This window comes from Mirounga leonina, unplaced genomic scaffold (assembly GCF_011800145.1).
Source record: "Mirounga leonina isolate KUSES-001 unplaced genomic scaffold, KU_Mleo_1.0 Mir_115, whole genome shotgun sequence".
Lineage (NCBI taxonomy): Eukaryota > Metazoa > Chordata > Mammalia > Carnivora > Phocidae > Mirounga > Mirounga leonina.
This window is the reverse complement of record NW_023270268.1, coordinates 450662-470224: the sequence shown is the minus strand read 5'-3', so window position 1 is coordinate 470224 and position 19563 is coordinate 450662. Positions and strand designations below refer to the sequence as shown.

Here is a 19563-nt window from a genome sequence, read left to right as displayed (position 1 = left end):
AGTATATGGTCAATTAATTTATGATAAAGGAGGCAAGAGCATAACAATAGGGAAAGGACAGTCTCTTCAATAAATGATGTTGGAAAAACTGGACAGCTACATGCAAAAGAATGAAAATGGATTACTATTTTATACCTTATTAAAAAATTAACTCGAAATGGATTAATGACTTGAATGTAAGACCTGAAACCGTAAAGCCTAGAAGAAAACATAGGCAGTAATCTCCTTGACATAAGTCTTAGCAGAGTTTTTTTGCATCTGACTCCAAAGGCAAGGGAAACAAAGCTAAACTAAACAAATGGGACCACATGAAACAAAAAAGCTTCTGCATAGAGAAGGACACTATCGACAAAATGCAAAGGCAACTTAATGGGAGAAGACATTTGCATGTCATATATCTGATAAGGGGTTAATGTCCAAAATATATGAACTCCTACAACTCAATAACGAAGAAAACCACAATCTAATTAAAAAATGGGCAGAGGACCTAAATTGTGTTTTCCCAAAGAAGAAATACATTTGGCCACCAGACACATTAAAAGTTGTTGAAAGTCACTCGTTATCAGGGAAATGCAAATCAAAACCACAGTGAGATACCACCTTACACCTGTCTAAATGACTGTTATCCAAAAGACAAGAAATAACAAATGTTGGTAAGGATGTGGAGAAAAAGGAACTTTTGTGTACTGTTGGTACGAGTGTAAATTGGTACAACTACTATGGAAAAAGTATGGAAGTTCCTCAAAATACTAAAAATAGAACTACCATACAATCTAGTAATTCCACTGCTGTGTATCCAAAGAAAACAAAAATATTAATTCAAAAAGATAAATGCACCCCTGTGTTCACTGCAGTATTATTTACCAGTATTACACTAAGTATGTTGGACAGAAGAAAACAAATACTGCATGATCTCACTTTTAATTGGAATCAAAACAAAACCCGGACTCAAAGATATAGAGAACACATTGGTGGTTGCCAGAGAGGGGGGTTGTGATGGGGCAAAATGGGTGAAGGGGGTCAAAAAATACAAACTTCCAGTTATAAAATAAATAAATATATGGCATAAGGAATATAGTTAATAATACTGTATTCACTTTGTGACATGGTATTTAGACCTATTGTGATCATTTTGTAATGTATACAAATGTCGAAGCACTATGATGTATACCTGAAACTGAGGTAATACTTGTATGTCAGTTATATCTCAGTAAAAAATAATTTGTAAAATTAAAAAAAAAATTTTTTTTTAAAAACTGAACAGGAGTTCAGTTCTTCTACCAAAAACCAGTCTTTTCAATAATCTTCTCTTTTTCTGTTAATGGAAACTCCATCCTTTTATAATTACTCAGACTCAAAACCTTGGATTTCCTTACTTTTTCTCTTGGTCCATCCAGACTATAAGGAAAGCCTGCACATTTTACCTCAGATAATGTCTAGAAGCTGTCCACTTTTCATCACCCCCACCAACACCACACAGGCCCAAGCTAATGTAATCTTTTGCCTGAATTATTACAGTCACCTTCTAACAGATCTGCTTCTAATTTTGCCCTCTTGTAGTTTATTCTCAATACAGCATAAGTTAGATCATGTCATTCTTCTGCTTCCAACTCTCCATTGGTTTCTGTTTTTTTTTTTTTTAACTTAATTTTATTTTGTTATGTTAGTCACCATACAATACATCATTGGTTTTTGATGTAGTGATCCATGATTCATTGCTTTCGTATAACACCCAGTCCTCAGTACGTGCCCTCCTTAATACCCATCACTGGGCTAACCCATCCCCCCACCCCCTCCCCTCTAAAACCCTCAGTTTGTTTCTGAGTCCATAGTCTCTCATGGTTCGTTTCCCCCTCCTATTCCCCCGCCGCCTTCATTTTTCCCTCCCTTCTCCTAATGTCTTCCATGCTATTCCTTATGTTCCACGAATAAGTGAAACCACATGATAATTGACTTTCTCTGCTTGACTTATTTCACTTAGCGTAATCTCCTCTAGTCCCATCCATGTTGATGTAAAAGTTGGGTATTCATCCTTTCTGATGGCTCAGTAATAGTCCATTGTATATATGGACCACATCTTCTTTATCCATTCATCTGTTGAAGGGCATCTCGGCTCCTTCACAGTTTGGCTATTGCGGACATTGCTGTTATGAACATTGGGGTGCACATGGCCCTTCTTTTCACTACATCTGTGTCTTTGGGGTAAATACTCAGTAGTGCAATTGCTGGATCATAGGGTAGCTCTATTTTTAATTTTTTGAGGCACCTCCACACTGTTTTCCAAAGTGGCTGTACCAACTTGCATTCCCACCAACAGTGTAAGAGGGTTCCCCTTTCTCCACAGCCTCTCCAACATTTGTTGTTTTTTGCCTTGTCAATTTTTGCCATTCTAACTGGTGTAAGGTGGTATCTCAATGTGGTTTTGATTTGAATTTCCCTGATGGCTAATGCTGTTGAATATTTTTTCATGTGTCTGTTAGCCATTTGTATGTCTTCTTTGGAGAAGTGTCTGTTCATGTCTTCTGCCCATTTTTTGACTTATTTGTTTTTTGGGTGTTGAGTTTGAGAAGTTCTTTACAGATCTTGGAAATCAGCACTTTGTCTGTAGTGTCATTTGCAAATATCTTCTCCCATTCTGTGGGTTCCTTCTTTGTTTTGTTGACTGTTTCCTTATGATGATGATAACAGCCAGTATGTACCAAGCCTTTGTTATATGCCAGCCAGCCACTGTTAAACACCTAGCAATGGTTATCACATTTTATCCACATAATATAATGAGGTGCTATTCAGGAGTCCCCAAGACCACCCTCAGATTTAGTGATTTGCTAGAATTTACAGAGAGGTCAGCAAAGCTGTTATAGTCAAGATTGCATTTTATTACAGTGAAGGGATGCACATTAAAATCCACAAAGAGTCACATAGGGCAGAGTCCACAAGAAATCAGGCACAAGTTTCCAGTTGTCTTCTCCCAGTAGAGCCATATGGACACTGCTTGCTATTCCCAGCAATGATGTATGACAACACAGAGAGTATTGCTAGCTAAGAGAACTTACTTGAGCCCTGGTCAGGGTTCTTATTGGGGTCGGTCACATTGGTATGGCTGGCTGGCTGCCTGCGTGGCTGACCTTAGTCACTCAGTCTCTCCAGACCCTCCAAAGGTCAAATTGATGTCACATGACCCAAGGCCCCAGCCATAAATCACATTGTTAGTTTAGACTATCTGGAGTGGCCCAAAGCCCCTACCATTGTTGTATAGGCCCCATACATTGTTAGTATAGACTGTCTGGTCCCAGACCCCCAGTTAAACAAAGACACATGTATCAGGCAGCATATTCCAGAGGCTTAACAGTTACCTCCAAGGAGTAGATCAAAGACCAAACCTTCAGTGTAGACAGTATAGACAACTCTGACTTGCTGACATAGTTCTTTACTGGACATGGGGCATGTACTGTTATTTTCTTTTATAGACGAAGAAACAGATTAAGAGTCAGTACCTTGTCAATGGTTGCACAGCAGAGTTCCTTGACTTTATAGCAAGGGTCAGCAGAGTTTTCTTTAAAGGGTTAAATGGTAAATACCTGTGTGACTTTGTGGGCCATATAGTTGCCGTTGGCAACTGTTCAACTCTACCATCGTAGCATGAATGAAGCCATAGACAATATATAAACAAATAGTGGTTGCTATGTTCAAGTAAATCCTTATTTACAAAAACAGGCAGCCCGCAGGCTGTAGCTTGCCAACCCTTGCTCTGAAGTATTAAAAAAAACCCCAACAACAGTTTGTACTCTATTCTACTTAAAGCTGAGGAAAAGACTTAATCCATTCACTCCTGCAAGGATAGATTTTAGGAGATGTTTGCCAGAATTCACTGAATTTTTAGCACTGTAAATATTTTAAAGATGCAGAGTATTTTTGGCATAACTTCTAAAAATAATCTATAAAATCGTTTAGTTGCTTCCTAGTATAGTAAGATTTCTTGGTTTTGTTTAGGAGAAGGGAATGATACATTTATTCTTCTAATACCATGGTAAGCCTCAAAGTACCAACTCTCTAGAAAATTCATGACCAGACAATAATATTTGTCTTTAAGATGTCTGGCCCCCAAATTTGGGAATTAAACTTTATCCATCTCTCTCACCTTACATTTTAGGAATTTGAGGGGATAAATAGGTTAACTTTAGGATATGTGTGACCTACCACTTTCCTGCATTTATATACAGTTTTCTGTGAATTTTTAGAAATGCTTCCCTATTGATGTTTTATATATATGTTAATTTATGTAATAATTATGTAATATATATATGTTCTGTTTTTCCAGTGACCTTGTTTTTATTTTGTCTTGTATATCAGTTATACCCAGAATCCATATGTAACAATTGTTAGGTTTACCATGGTTGTGGTAATTGCTTAATGAATCTGGTTTTGAACTCTAGATAGTTAAAGTGCAAGTATACTTTTTTAAAAAGTTTTTATTTTGAAATAATTGTAGATTCACAGGAAATTGCAGAAGTAGTATAGAGAGGACCTAGGTACCCTTCAGCTAGTTTTCCCCAGTGATTACATCTTTAAGTACAATATCAGAAGCAGGCATCAGATATTAAATGTGAGTATATGTACTTCTCTGTATTTTATTAAGTGGGCGGATTTTTGTAGCCACCACTCCAATCAAGATAAAGAATTATTCCATCACTACAAAGATCTCCCTTATCTTATTCCTTGGTTACACCTTTCTCCCTACCTCTGACATTCCTAACCTTAGCAAACATTAATCTGTTTTCCATCTCTGTGATTTTGGTATTTTGAAATAGATGTAGATTTGCTGAATGTTGGCTAGAAGATTATTAATTTTGTTACTATTTTAAAAGAACCAGCTTTGGTTTTATTGATTGATTTTTTTCTCTATTGCTCTGTTTTCTATTTCACTGACTTCTGCTGATCATTATTTTCTCCTTTTTTCTGCTTATTTGGATTTAATTTTCCCTTCTTTTTGTAGTTTCTTAAGGTTGCAGCTGAGGTCATTGATTTAAAACATTTTCTGAGACAATTTAGTGCTATAAATTTATCCATGAATACTGCCTTAGCAGCATCCCACATTCTTTTAACTTTGAAATGGTTATATATTCACATGCAGTGGTAAGAAAGAGAGAGATCTCATGTACCCTCTACCCAGTTTCCCCCAATGGTAACATTGCAAAACTGTAGTACAACATCACAACCAGGATATTGACGTTAATACAGTCAGAGATACAGAACATTTCCATCACAGCAAGGATCCCTCTTGTTGCCCTTATAGCCATGCCTGCTTTCTTCCTGGCTACCCCTAACTGCTCCTTAATCCTTGACAACCACTAATCTGTTCTACCTTTCTGTAATTTTGTCATTTCAAGAATGTTACATAAATGGAATCATTCAGAATGTAACATCTTCAGATTTTTTTTTTTACCCAGCGTAATCCTCTGGATATTCATCAAGTTTGTTGCATCTATCAATAGTTCATTCATTTTTATTGCTTAGCAATACTCCATGGGATGGGTTACCACAGTTTATTTGAAAGCTCTTCACTCATTGAAGGACATCTGCATTGTTTACAGCTTTTGGCTATTACAAATAAAGCTGCTATAAACATTTGTGTACCAGTTTTTGGTAAACCTAATTTTTAACTTATCTGGGATAAATGCCCATGTCTGCAGTTGCTGGCTGTATGGTAATTGCATGCTAAGGTTTTAACTTAGGTGAACTCAGCCTCCAGATTACTCTTTTGCAGTAATCTTTGTTCAGTTCTTTTAGCCTTAGCTGGACTGTTTGGAGTCTACCTTACAAAAACATAGTTCAGTGGTCAGCAAGAAATTTGGGTGGAGTTTATGAGCAAATTTCAGGGCTTCCTCTCTTAGGCTCTCTCCTTTCCTGGATTCCCAGCCTTACTTCCCAGTTTCTGACTTAATCTTAAACTTAGGCTTCTGGTTCGTTGTTTCAGTAAGGCAAATTTTTGGCCTTCTCAAGTAGTTCCAACTAGGACCTGCCTTCAAGAATAAAGCTATGAAAGCAGAAGAGTTAGTCAGTGCTATTCCTTCTTTCCAAGTGTAGACTTCCCTCCAGATTCTGCCAGCTTTTCACATATTTCTAGTGTTTTCAGGCAGAGATTTTTTTATATTTTATCTAGGGTTTATAGTTTTTACCTGCAGGAGGATTATAGCCCAATAAGACATACTCTGCTATTTCTCAAAGTGGACCTATTGTATATTCTTTCTAATTTTATACAAATGGTAGCATTTTATACAAATGGTAACATACCATTTTTTATCTTGCTTTTTAAACTTAATAAATAATGGAGTGTTTCTTTTCAATGTTATGTAATTATGCCTTGTTTTTATAATTGTATAATTATCCACTACATGAATATGCTCTATTCAACAAGTTCCACTGTTGGTGGACACTTGGTTTGTTCCCATTTTTTGCTATTTAAATATTGCTGCATTATGTATCTTTGAACATAAGGCATTTTGTATATGTGCAAGCATTTTTGGATTCTTAGAATTGTCAGATTGGCCTACATAAAGATGGCTGTGATTTATACTTTCAACAACATTGGGTAAGAATGCCAGTTTTCTCCCTACACACTAACCAACTCAGTATTAAAATTTTTGTCCCATCTGTCTATTTTTACAAATGACTTTTAGTTTTAATTTGCTTTTCTCTTACGAGACTAAGCATCTTTTAGTATGTTGAAAGGCCATTTATGTTTTTTATGAACATTCTTTTTATGTTTTTTGCCCATTTTTCTTCTGAGATTTTGATCTTTTTTTACTTGTAGGAACTTTTCATATATTAAACATATTCTTACCTCATTGTCAGGGAAATACAAATCAAAACTACAATGAGATATCACCTCACACCTATCAGAATGACTAAAATTAACAACACAAGACCAACACATGTTGGCAAGGATGCAGAGAAAAGGGAACCCTCTTACACTGTTGGTGGGAATGCAGGTTGGTGCAGTCACTCTGGAAAACAGTGTGGAGGTTCCTCAAAAAGTTAAAAATAGGACTGCCCTTGATTTAGCAATTGCACTACTAGGTATTTACCCAAAGGATACAAAAATACTGGTTCGAAGGACTATGTCCACCCCAATGTTTATAGCAACATTATCAACAATAGCCAAATTATGAAAAGAGCCCAAATGTCCATCAACTAATGAATGGATAAAAAAGATGTGAGATATATATATATAGGAATAATACTCAGCCATAAAAATTAATGAATTCTTGCTGTTTGCAATGACATGAATGGAGCCAGAGAACATTATGCTAAGTGAAGTAAGTCAGAGAAAGACAAATACCATATAATTTCACTCATATGTAGGATTTAAGAAAGAAAACAGATGAACGTGGGGGAAAAAAGAGGGGCAAACCATAAAACAGACTCAACTATAGAGAACAAATAGGGTTGATGGAGGGGAGATGGGCAGAGGTATGGGTTAAATGGTGATGGATATTAAGGAAGGCACTTGTGATGAGCTCTGGGTACTTAACGTAAGTGATGAATCACAAAATTCTACACCTGAAATTAATATTACACTGAATGTTAACTGGAATTTAAATGAAAACTTGAAAGTACAAAAGCACACAAAGATATATTCTTTGTCATATATTCCCACACTTTTTCTTATTTTTTTGTCTGTGTTCTGACTTGATTTAGGAGTTTTATTTTACCTTGAAGGGGGGTTGTTTTTATATATTTTTAAATTTTTTAATTATGTTATGTCACCATACAGTACATCATTAGTTTTTGATGTGTTCCATGATTCATTTTGTGTATAACACATCGTGCTCCATGCAGTACGTGCCCTCCTTAATACCCATCACCGGGCTAACCCATCGCCCCACCCCCTCCCCTCTAAAACCCTCAGTTTCTTGGAGTTCGTAGTCTTTCATGGTTCGTCTCCCGTTCTGATTCCCCCCCCTTCATTTTTCCCTTCCTTCTCCTAATGTCTTCCATGCTATTCCTTATGTTCCACGAATAAGTGAAACCATATGATAATTGTCTTTCTCTGTTTCACTTATTTCCACTTAGCATAATCTCCTCCAGTTCCATCCATGTTGATACAAATGTTGGGTATTCATCCTTTCTGATGGCTGAGTAACATTCCATTTTATATATGGACCACATCTTCTTTATCCATTCATCTGTTGAAGGGCATCTCGGCTCCTTCCACAGTTTGGTTATTGCAACATTGCTGCTATGAACATTGGGGTGCACATGGCCCTTCTTTTCACTACATCTGTATCTTTGAGGTAAATACCCAGTAGTGCAATTGCTGGGTCATAGGGTAGCTCTATTTTTAATTTTTTGAGGCACCTCCACACTGTTTTCCAAAGTGGCTGTACCAACTTGCATTCCCACCAACAGTGTAAGAGGGTTCCCCTTTCTCCACAGCCTCTCCAACATTTGTTATTTCTTGCCTTGTCAATTTTTGCCATTCTGACTGGTGTAAGGTGGTATCTCAATGTGGTTTTGATTTGAATTTCCCTGATGGCTAATGATGTTGAATATTTTTTCATGTGTCTGTTAGCCATTTGTATGTCTTCTTTGGAGAAGTGTCTGTTCATGTCTTCTGTCCATTTTTTGACTTATTTGTTTTTTGGGTGTTGAGTTTGAGAAGTTCTTTATAGATCTTGGATATCAGCCCTTTATCCATAATGTCATTTGCAAATATCTTCTCCCATTCTGTGGGTTGCCTCTTAGTTTTGTTGACTATTTCCCTTGCTGTGTAGAAGCTTTATATCTTGATGAAGTCCCAAAAGTTCATTTTTGCTTTTGTTTCACTAGCCTTTGGAACGTGTTTTGAAAGAAGTTGCTGTGGCCGATGTCAGAGAGATTACTGCCTATGTTCTCCTCTAGGATTTTGATGGATTCCTCTCTCACATTGAGGTTTTTCATTTAGAGTTTATCTTTGTATATGGTGTAAGAGAATGGGCCAGTTTCATTCTTCTATATAGCTGTCCAATTTTCCCAGCACCATTTATTGAAGAGACTGTCTTTTTTCCATTGCATATTTTTTCCTGCTTTGTTGAAGATTAGTTGACCATAGAGTGGAGGGTCCATATCTGGGCTCTCTATTCTATTCCATTGATCTATGTGTCTGTTTTGTGCCAGTACCATGCTGTCTTGGTGATCACAGCTTTGTAACATAGCTTGAAATCAGGCATCGTGATGCCCCCAGATTTTGTTTTTCTTTTTCAACATTTCCTTGGTGATCCGGGGTCTTTTCTGGTTCCATACAAATTTTAAGATTGTTTGTTCCAGCACTTTGAAAATGCCATTGGTATTTTGATTGGGATGGTGTTGAAAGTATAGATTGCTCTGGGCAGCATAGACATTTTAACAATGTTTATTCTTCTGATCCATGAGCATGGAATGTTTTTCCATCTTTTTGTGTCTTTCTCAATTTCCTTCATAAATACTCTGTAGTTTCTAAAGTATAGATCCTTTACCTCCTTTGTTAAGTTTATTCCAAGGTATCTTAAGGTTTTTGGTGCTATTATAAATGCAATCAATTCCCTAATTTCTCTTTCTACAGTTACATTGTTAGTGTATAGGAAGGCAACTGATTTCTGTGCATTGATTTTGTATCCTGCCACATTACTGACTTGCTGTATGAGTTCTAGTAATTTGGCTTTGGAGTCTTTTGGGTTTTCCACATAAAGTATGTCGTCTGTGAAGAGAGGGAGTTTGACTTCTTCTTTGCTAATTTGAATACTTTTTATTTCTTTTTGTTGTCTGATTGCTGTTGCTAGGACTTCTAGTACTATGTTGAACAATAGTGGCAAGACGGGGCATCCTTGTCATGTTCCTGATCTTTTTTTTTTTTTTAAAGATTTTATTTATTTGAGAGAGAGAGAATGAGAGAGAGCACATGAGAGGGGGGAGGGCCAGAGGGAGAGGCAGACTCCCTGCCAAGCAGGGAGCCCGATGTGGGACTCGATCCAGGGACTCCAGGATCATGACCTGAGCCGAAGGCAGTTGCTTAACCAGCTGAGCCACCCAGGCGCCCTGTCATGTTCCTGATCTTAAGGGAAAGGCTCTCAGCTTTTCCCCATTGAGAATGATATTCGCTGTGGGCTTTTTTAGACGGTTTTTATGAAATTAAGGAATGTTTCCTCTGTCCCTACACTCTGAAGAGTTTTAATCAGGAAAGGATGCTGTATTTTGTCAAATGCTTTTTCTGCATCAATTGAGAGGACCATGTGGTTCTTTCTCTTATTTATGTGTTCTGTTACATTGATTGATTTGTGAATGTTGAACCACCCTTTCATCCCAGGGATAAATCCCACCTGGTTGTGATGTATAATCCTTTTAATGTATTGTTGGATCCTATTCGCTAGGGTCTTGTTAAGAATTTTGGCCTCCATATTCATCAGGGATATTGGTCTGAAATTCTCCTTTTTGATGGGGTCTTTGCCTGGTTTTGGGATAAAGGTAATGCTGGCCTCACAGAATGAGTTTGGAAGTTTTCCTTCTGTTTCTATTTTTTGAAACAGCTTTAGTAGAGTAGGTATTATTTCTTCTTTGAATGTTTTGTAGAATTCTGCAGGGAATCCATCAGGCTCTGGACTCTTGTTTTTTGGGAAATTTTTGATCACTGCTTCAGTCTCATTACTAGTTATTGGTCTACTCAGGTTGTCAATTTCTTCCTGTTTCAGTCTTGGTGGTTTCCAGGTTTCCAGGAATGTATCCATTTCTTCCAGGTTGCTTAATTTATTGGCATATAATTGTTGATAACAATTTCTGATAATTGTTTCTCATTCCTTGGTGTTCGTTGTGATCTCTCCCCTTTCATTCATAATTTTATTAATTTGGGTCCTTTCTCTTTTCTTTTGGATAATTCTGGCCAGTGGTTTATTGATCTTATTACTTCTTTCAAAGAACCAGCTTCTAGTTTATTTGATCTGCTTTACTGTACTTCTGGGTACAAATTCATTGATCTCTGCTCTAAACTTAATTATTTCTCTTCTGATGCATGGCTTAGGCTTTATTTGTTGTTCTTTCTCCAGTTCTTTAAATGGGAAAGTTAATTTGGGTGTTTGGGATTTTTTGTTTTTTGAGTGAGGCTTTGATGGCTATGTATTTCCCCCTTGGGACTGCCTTTGCAGTATCCCATAGGTTTTGGACCAATGTGTTTTCATTCTCATTGGTTTCCATGAATTGTTTAAGTTCTTCTTTGATTTCCTGCTTGACCCAAACATTCTTAAGCAGGATGGCCTTTAGCTTCCAAGTGTTTGAATTTCTTCCAATTTTTTTCTTGTGTTTGAGTTCCAGTTTCAAGGCATTATGCTCTGAGAATATGCAGGGAATAATCTCAGTCTTTTGGTATCAGTTGAGACCTGATTTGTGACCCAGTATGTGATCTTTTCTGGAGAAAGTTCCATGTGTGTTCGAGAAGAATGAGTATTCTGTTGTTTTGGGGTGGAATGTTCTGTATATATCTATGAGGTCCATCTGGTCCAGTGTGTCATTCAAAGCTCTTGTGTCTTTGTTGATTTTCTGCTTAGATGACCTGTCTATTGCCAAGAGTGGAGTGTTGAAGTCTCCTGCTACTAGCGTATTATTATCAATATGTCTCTTTATTTTGGTTAACAGTTGGCATATGTAGTTGGCTGCTCCTATGTTGGGGGCATAGATATTTACAATTGTTAGATCCTCTTGTTGGATAGACTCTTTTAGCATGATATAGTGTCCTTCTGTATCTCTAACTACAGTCTTTAGCTTATTTTTCTGATATGAGAATTGCTACCCCAGCTTTCTTTTGAGGTCTGTTGGCATGAAAAATGGTTTTTCATCCCTTCACTTTCAGTCTGGATGTATCTTTAGGTTCAAAACAAGTCTCTTGTATACAGCATATGGATGGGTCCTGTCTTTTTATCCAGTCTGCAACCCTGTGCCATTTCATGGGAGCATTTAGGCCATTCACGTTAAGAGTGATTATTGAAAGAAGTGATTTTATTGTCATCATGTTGCCTGTGAAGTCCTTGTTTCTATAGATTGTCTCTGTAAATTTCTGATCTATATCACTCTTAGGGTCTTTCTCCTTTTATAAAACCCCCGCTTAATATTTCTTGCAGGATCATCTCCTTTTATAGAAGCCCCCCTTAATATTTCTTGCAGGGCCATTCTTTTAATTTCTGTTGGTCTTGGAAGCTCCTTGTCTCTCCATCCACTCTGAATGATAGCCTTGCTGGATAAAGTGTTCTTGGCTGCACGTTCTTCTCATTTAGTACCCTGAATATGTCTTGCCAGCCCTTTCTGGCTTGCCAGGTCTCTGTGGACAGGTCTGATGTTATTCTGATGTTCCTCCCTCTGTACGTAAGAAATTTCTTCCTCCTCGCCGTTTTCAAGATTGTTTCCTTGGATCTAAGATTTGCAGATTGTACTATTATATGTCGTGGCGTCAGTCTATTTTCATTGATCTTGGGAGGGGTCTTCTCTGTCTCTTGGACACAAATGCTTTTTTCCTTCCCCAGATTAAGGAAGTTCTCAGCTACGATTTGCTCAAATATATCTTCTAGACCTCTCTCTCTCTCTCCACCCACTCAGGGATCCCAATAATTCTGATATTAATGTTTCATTGAGTCACTCATCTCTCTCAGTTTGATTCCTTGGGTTTTAATTTGTTTTTCCCATGCCGCCTCGATTTCCTTCTTTTCTATCATTTTATCCTCCATCTCACTAATTTGTTCTTCTGCCTTGTTTACCCTGGCAGTCAGAGTATCCAGTTTGGACTGCATTTCATTCATAGCATTTTTAAGTTCAGCCTGATTCGATCTCATTTTCATTGTTCTTAATATTTTTCTCAAGCCTAGATATCACCTTGGTAACTGTTACTCTGAAGTCAATTTCTAACATCTTGGTTATATCCATATCCATTAGTTCTGTGGCAGAGGCCACAATCTCTGAGTCTTTCCTTTGTTGTGGGTTCCTCCTTTAGTCATTCTGTTGAGGGGTGGTTGGGGGAATGTATAGAGTCCAACTTATTGACCACAACCCAAGCAAGATGCACCTGTTTTATAGGGACCTTAGGATTATCAGCCTCTTGTTCTTCCAGGCTATCTTCTAGGGGAAGGGCCTGCCATGCTGGTACTCAGGCAACCCTGTTTGGGCAGAGTTGCCCTGCCCCCTGTGAGGGGGGGATGGGCTCAGTGAAAACCGGTTTTTGGAGGCTTTTGTTCTCTGGTGGCTTTCCCTGGTGGCTTTCAGTGTCTCTTCCAAGAGTCAGATCAGAAGTGACTGTATCCAAACCTCTGTCTCAGAACAGAGAGATTGCAGTCTGCTCTTCAATTAACTCTCCAGGCCACACCATCTCCATTTCTGTCTGTGCTGCTAAAAACCGCAGTGTCCTGGGTTGTGCGCCCCATAGCAGCACTCTCAGCCCTAGCTTCCAGGTCTAGGCACGTCTCTGCCCTTTGTGCTTCTAAAACCACCAGCCACCCCCAGTTTTGCACCCGTGCCCCCCCCAGCTCCAGGCTTCAGTTTGGGGGGCTTCCCTAAATTCCTTTACCTTCCACTACCAGTCTGTGAGTCTGTTCCCGGTCCCCAGCGCGGGAGGCTTTTGTGCTCCAGCGGTGCAGGATCCTGGGGGCTCCCTCCCCCTTCTGTTTATCTTCTGGTATCTGCCTGCAGAGTCACAGCTCCCCACTTCATACCTAGAGACCAACCACCAGAGATATTCTGTTCGTAGAGATCCAGATACATCTTCTTACATCTCAGGCTGATATCGTGGGTGTTCAGAATGGTCTGGTAGATATCCAGCTCAATTCAGGCGACTGGTTGAAATAGGATCCCCTACTCCTCCACCATCTTTTCTCCTCCAAGGAGGTTTATATTTTTAGTCAAATATGTTAGTTTTCTGTTAGGATATTTGAGTTATGAGTCATATTTAGAGAAGCCCTTCCCCATTTCAGGATTTAAAATTTTCTCCTGTATTTTCTCCTGGTGTTTTTTAATGTTTTTTTATCATGTCTGAATTTTTATCTGTCTGAATCTAAAATTTATCTTGGGAGAAAGAATGTAGAAACAGTGTACCCTTTAAAAATTTTTTTGATAGATGGCTTTTGCGTACTTTGTATGCTCCTTGTATAAAAATATCTAAAATATTTATATTCAGACTTGTTGATATCATAATTAATGGTTTCTGCTTTTGGTGTCATGCTTAGGCTTTCTCCACCCTCCAAATTATACAAATACCCACCTTTATTTTATTTTTGCTACTTTTGATATTTATTTTTTATATTTAAATCTTTAATGAACCTAAAAAGTATTTTGGTGGTTTTTTGTTTTTTTTTTATTTTCTAAAAAGTATTTTGACATATGGTGAGTTGGTACCAAACTTATTTTCTATCCTTTTAACTAGCCTGTTTTTCTACTGCCATTTATTGAATCATTTCCTCACAAATTTCAAATGCTATCTTTAATATTTTCAAATTTTTATGTATGGAATTATTCCTTCACTTTTGTTTCATTGATTGCTCAGGTCCTTGTACTAATACCATACTGCCAATTATTTGAAAAATAAAAATAGCAAACAAAATAAAAATAAAACAAGGAAGGCTTTCTTTAAAAGACATGAAGGCGTATTATAAATTTAAAAAATTTTTTGGCTGTTCTCCTAAGAGCACTTTAAACTCAAATGATAAAGTCGTTTTTAAAATGTATAAATTAATTTGGGGAGAATTAACATCTTTACTTTTAATAGTCTCATTCAGGAACATGGTATATTTTTGTATCTGTGTATGTCTTATGTTTCTCAGTTGATTTTTATAATTTTCTTTGTAAGGGTTAATAGTATATGCAGTGTGTATCATTATTGTAATATGTAATTATGTACTTTATTTTTTTTTAAGATTTTATTTATTTATCTGACAGAGAGAGAGCACAAGCAGGGGGAGCTGCAGGCAGAGGGAGGAGCAGACTCCTCATTGAGCAGGGAGCCCGATGTGGGAATCGATCCCAGGACCCCAAGATCATGACCTGAGCTGAAGGCAGACGTTTAACCGACTGAGCCACCTAGGCACACTGTGATTGTATACTTTAAAAAAGAGTAGTTGTTGGGGTGCCTGGGTGGTTCAGTCGGTTAAGCATCCGACTCTTGATTTCAGCTCAGGTCATGATCTCAGGGGGTTGTGAGATTGAGCCCAGAGTTGAGCTCCATGCCTGCTTAAAATTCTCTCTCTCCTTCTCCATCTGCCCATCCCTCCATGCCTGCTTTTGTTGTATCTCTGTGAGAAGATGGGTGTTAGCTGAATCTACTGTAATGATTTTATAATATATGTAAATCCAACTATCATGCTGAATACCTTAAACTTATACAGTAATATATATCAATTCTCAATGAGACTGGAAAAATTTTTAATAATGAAAAAATTTAATTTTTCAAAATAAAAAAGACTAGAAAAATGGTTATCTCTCCTCAAATGATAGTTGATTTGGGGTTTTATTTTCTTGGTACCTGCCTGTTTTTTCAAAAGTTTAATATTTAAGCATGTATAACTTCCTTATATTTAGAAAGTCACAATTCCAGAACACTAATGTGAAATGTTTTAAGTATAGTGATATACGAAATACATATTAATACTTATAATGGGAAAAATAAATTTATGTTCATAAATGCCATATGAAAATAAAAATCACTTAAAGCTTTTTATCTGAATGAAAACAAATATAACTTTCATTGTTCATAATAATTTTAAATGTTGGCTTGTATAACTAAAGGTGATGTCAAAAGCTGAGAAAATTTATGATTTCTACCAGTTTTTCTCTTAAGAGTGGAATTTTTAAGTCAATATTCAGTATTTCAAATAATATAGTTGTCAGTTGGCCATAAGCTAGTGGTTTAATTAACGTCCAATACATTCTAAATAATCTGGTAAGCCTCATAGCTTAATATGGAATACAGAAATATTCACTTGTACTTTTTAACCATAATCTCTTCACAGTGTAGATTTTCAGAAAAGGTGACTATTAAAGAAGAAAAAGAAAATATTTTGGAAGTTTGCAAAAGGTCTGTACCATTTTTAATTATGTAATTTTAAAATAGTCATATAATTTGTGTTTTGAGTGTGTTTTTCATTCTCTGCTCTATGGACTTGGGCTACTATGCCTTAAGCCATACATGGATATTATTAATCGGTGTATCAGATATACCCAGATGTCAGGGATACTTTCAGGTACCTTAAAGCTGTGATAAAGATTTTTGAGCCATTAAAATATTTTTCTGAGGAAGAAGTAAGGAATAGTGGGGCGCCTGGGTGGCTCAGTCGTTAAGCGTCTGCCTTCGGCTCAGGTCATGATCCCAGGGTCCTGGGATTGAGCCCCACATCCGGCTCCCTGCTCAGTGGGAAGCCTGCTTCTCCCTCTCCCACTCCCCCTGCTTGTGTTCCCTGTCTCACTGTGTCTCTCTCTGTCAAATAAATAAATAAAATCTTTAAAAAAAAAAAAGAAGTAAGGAATAGTGATAAAAGAAAAAAGAATGTGTACATGACTTTTATGAAGGTAAAATGACAGAAATCTGATGAATATTGCAGTTTGCAGGTATCTGATGTGGTTGTGATAATTAGTACTAAGAGTTATAGTACACTCACTATAACATATGCAAATAACAAACTTAGAGTTGGGAGACACATTGGTGATCACCTGATCCATCCTGCACCTCCATTTTGCTGTTGAGGCAAGGTATACTCAGATCAGGTGACAAATGTGTTCAAGTCCTTTTATATTAAGGCAGTAGTTTTCAAAGTGTGATTCTTATAGCAGCAGCATCAAGTGGGAACATGTCAGAAATACAAATTATTTGGTCCTGTCCCTGACCTGCTGAATCAAAAACTCTGGAGATGGGGCCCATCAGTCTGTGTTTCAGCAAGGCCACCATCTGATCCTAATACTTGCTCAACTTTGAGAACCATTGTATGAAGGAAGAGCCTAGGTGAGAATTAGATTGGCACAGAAACCCAATTTGATCCATGAATATTTGAAATTTTAAAAGGGAAAAAATGACAAAAGTTAACTTCTTTTTCTATTGAAAGCATTTTGCTTACAAACCAAATAGTGTCATTGCAGCCTGAAGAGTTTTATCATCAGTTTGGCTCTACCATAATGACCAGGAGTGTGACATTGGACAAGTCACTACATTACCCCAAACTTCAGTCATCCAATCAAAAACAAAAGAATTTTACTAGATAATCTCTTCCATCTGTAAAATTCCATAATTCTTATTTGTTTGTTCTACATTATTGCTCTTGTTTTGAGAAAGGTTATGTTGATTGCACATATTAATGATGTCCCAAGTTGGAAAGAGAAGTGAATATCTTTATTTTCTGTGTAATTTTTTTAAAGATTTTATTTGAGAGAGAGAGAGAAAGAGTGAGTGCATGCGTGAGCATGAGTAGGGGGAGGGGCAGAGGGAGAAGCAGACTCCCCACTGAGCAGGGAAGCCTGATGCAGGGCTTGATCCCAGGGTGGGATCAAGACCTGAGCCAAAGGCAGACACTTCACTGTTTAACCGACTGGACACCCAGGTGTCCCCTGTGTAATTTTTAAGCTCTGTCAATGCTACTAAGTTTGAACTGTTACAAGTATGGGACCCTCTTCTTTCTTACTAGTTTTATTCTCTGGCCCAGGAAACCCCAGCTGAAAAAGCTTATTAGAATTGTTTTTTAAGGTAAAATATTATAGTATCTGAGTGATTTTTCTTCTAAAAACGAAATTCATTTATATCAGTCAGCTTTGAGATACTTCCCATTCTACTCCTTGCTTATTTTTTTTTTCTAGGTAAGTGAGATTCCAGAAAACTCTTTAAGTTTTTCTAAAATTGGTTATATAGGATCTCACATATTAAAATATAGTTGAAGCTATTTAAATCTAAGCAACCAAGAACAGTACATTTTTTATACCTTCTTCCCAAAGGAAGTTCTTACGTACATGTATAAATTTATTAAATGTACTTGTCCTGAAGAATAATTTATAATTCATTCATTTTACTGTACTATCAATAGAATAACTGGGTGATCTTTTCTGGATTAGAATGGTAGCTCAGTTCCTCCTCAGAATTTTTGTCTGGCATGATCAAAAATATTCTGCTCTAGTTTTAATCCAACCACCTTACTCCTGCCCCTACACCGGCCATTTAATGAGCATTGGTTTTCTATTTAAGAAGGCAAGAACACTTATTGAAAATACTGAAGAATCATAGTATGGTAATAGTACACAACATGGTCTATAGCGTATACATAGTGTGTTAGGTTGTGTTTCCACTTACTTGATTCTCATCACTTTAATGTTCTTCGAATAAATTTAAATTCTGCTTTTGGCTTTTCTGCTCACACAGTGAAGGTTCTAAAAATGCGGAGATTATGGTTGGTGAGAGTCAGTTGGCAGTACTGGCCCCAAAACCTCTGTGCTTATCAGTGCCACCTTTGAATCTAAGTGGTCATCAAGAAGACATATTACTGAAGCCCTGGATGAATGGTACTGTTTTCTTAATAAAATTCTGTTGGCTTTTGAAAATACAGAAACTGTATAGGAGATTTTTTTCACCAAAAACAAAAAAGGTTAGAAAAATCAAGACAAGCCTAGAATGTGTTAAAATTGGAAAGTTTGTATACCTTTACTTAGAACTTTTGATGGAATAATTTCTTAAATATCTGTATTTATGTGATAGTGGTAGTATAGATAAATTATAGGTTATACCTAAAATATTCATACTTTAGTCGAATATCTTAGAATTTTATAATGTATTTTAGAATTTGTGTCAGTTTTTTTGATAATCCATAATGGTTTGAACAAAATAAGCTAGACTGAGGAATGAATTTAGGAACAATAAAATTTCTTTGTGTAGCCCACACCTAATTCTTCTGTACTTTCCTGTTACTGACTTTGTGCTGCCCGGTGTTGTGTACTACAGCAGCATGCCCAGATGATTGTGTGTTTTATCTTCAAAAGTCTTAACAGTTTTTATAATGAAAATTACAGCAAAGCTATGCAGCAGAAACTTAAGCTTGTTCCAAATTCATCTGAATGCTGCCAAGTGAAAAATGAAATTATTTAAAATATTTTTATTTTTTATCTTTAGAGAAAAACATTTCAAAATGTCCTAATTCTCATTTTAACATTTAGACCAACATTAAGGGATAGAATGCCTGGTGTATTAGTAGCTCAGGCAGCCATAACAAAATACCACAGCCTGGGTGGCCTAAATGACAGAAATTTATTTCACACAATTATGGAGGCTAGAAGTCTAAGATCAGGGTTCTGGCAGGATTCAGTTTCTGGTTCTCTTCCTGGCTTACAGATGGCTCCGTTCTTGCTAAGTCCTCACATGGCCTTTCCTTGATGCATGTGCATGGAAAGAGAGAGCAACTCTCTGATGTCTCTTCTTATAAAGACACTAATTCCGTCAAATCAGTGTCTCACCCGTATGACCCCATTTAACCTTAATTAGTTCTGTAAAAGGACCTATTTTCAAGATTTTATTTATTTATTTATTTATTTATTTATTTATTTATTTATTTATTT

General features: G+C 36.9%; 1 protein-coding gene across 1 annotated transcript in view; it reads left to right on the top strand.

The window, feature by feature from the left end:
- The window catches only part of TOPAZ1 (testis and ovary specific PAZ domain containing 1), a 110934-nt gene that overhangs the window by 21170 nt on the left and 70201 nt on the right, over positions 1-19563 (top strand). The window contains 2 exon segments of the mRNA XM_034991111.1: positions 15990-16054; positions 18377-18516. Coding sequence (XP_034847002.1) covers positions 15990-16054; positions 18377-18516 — 205 coding nt within the window.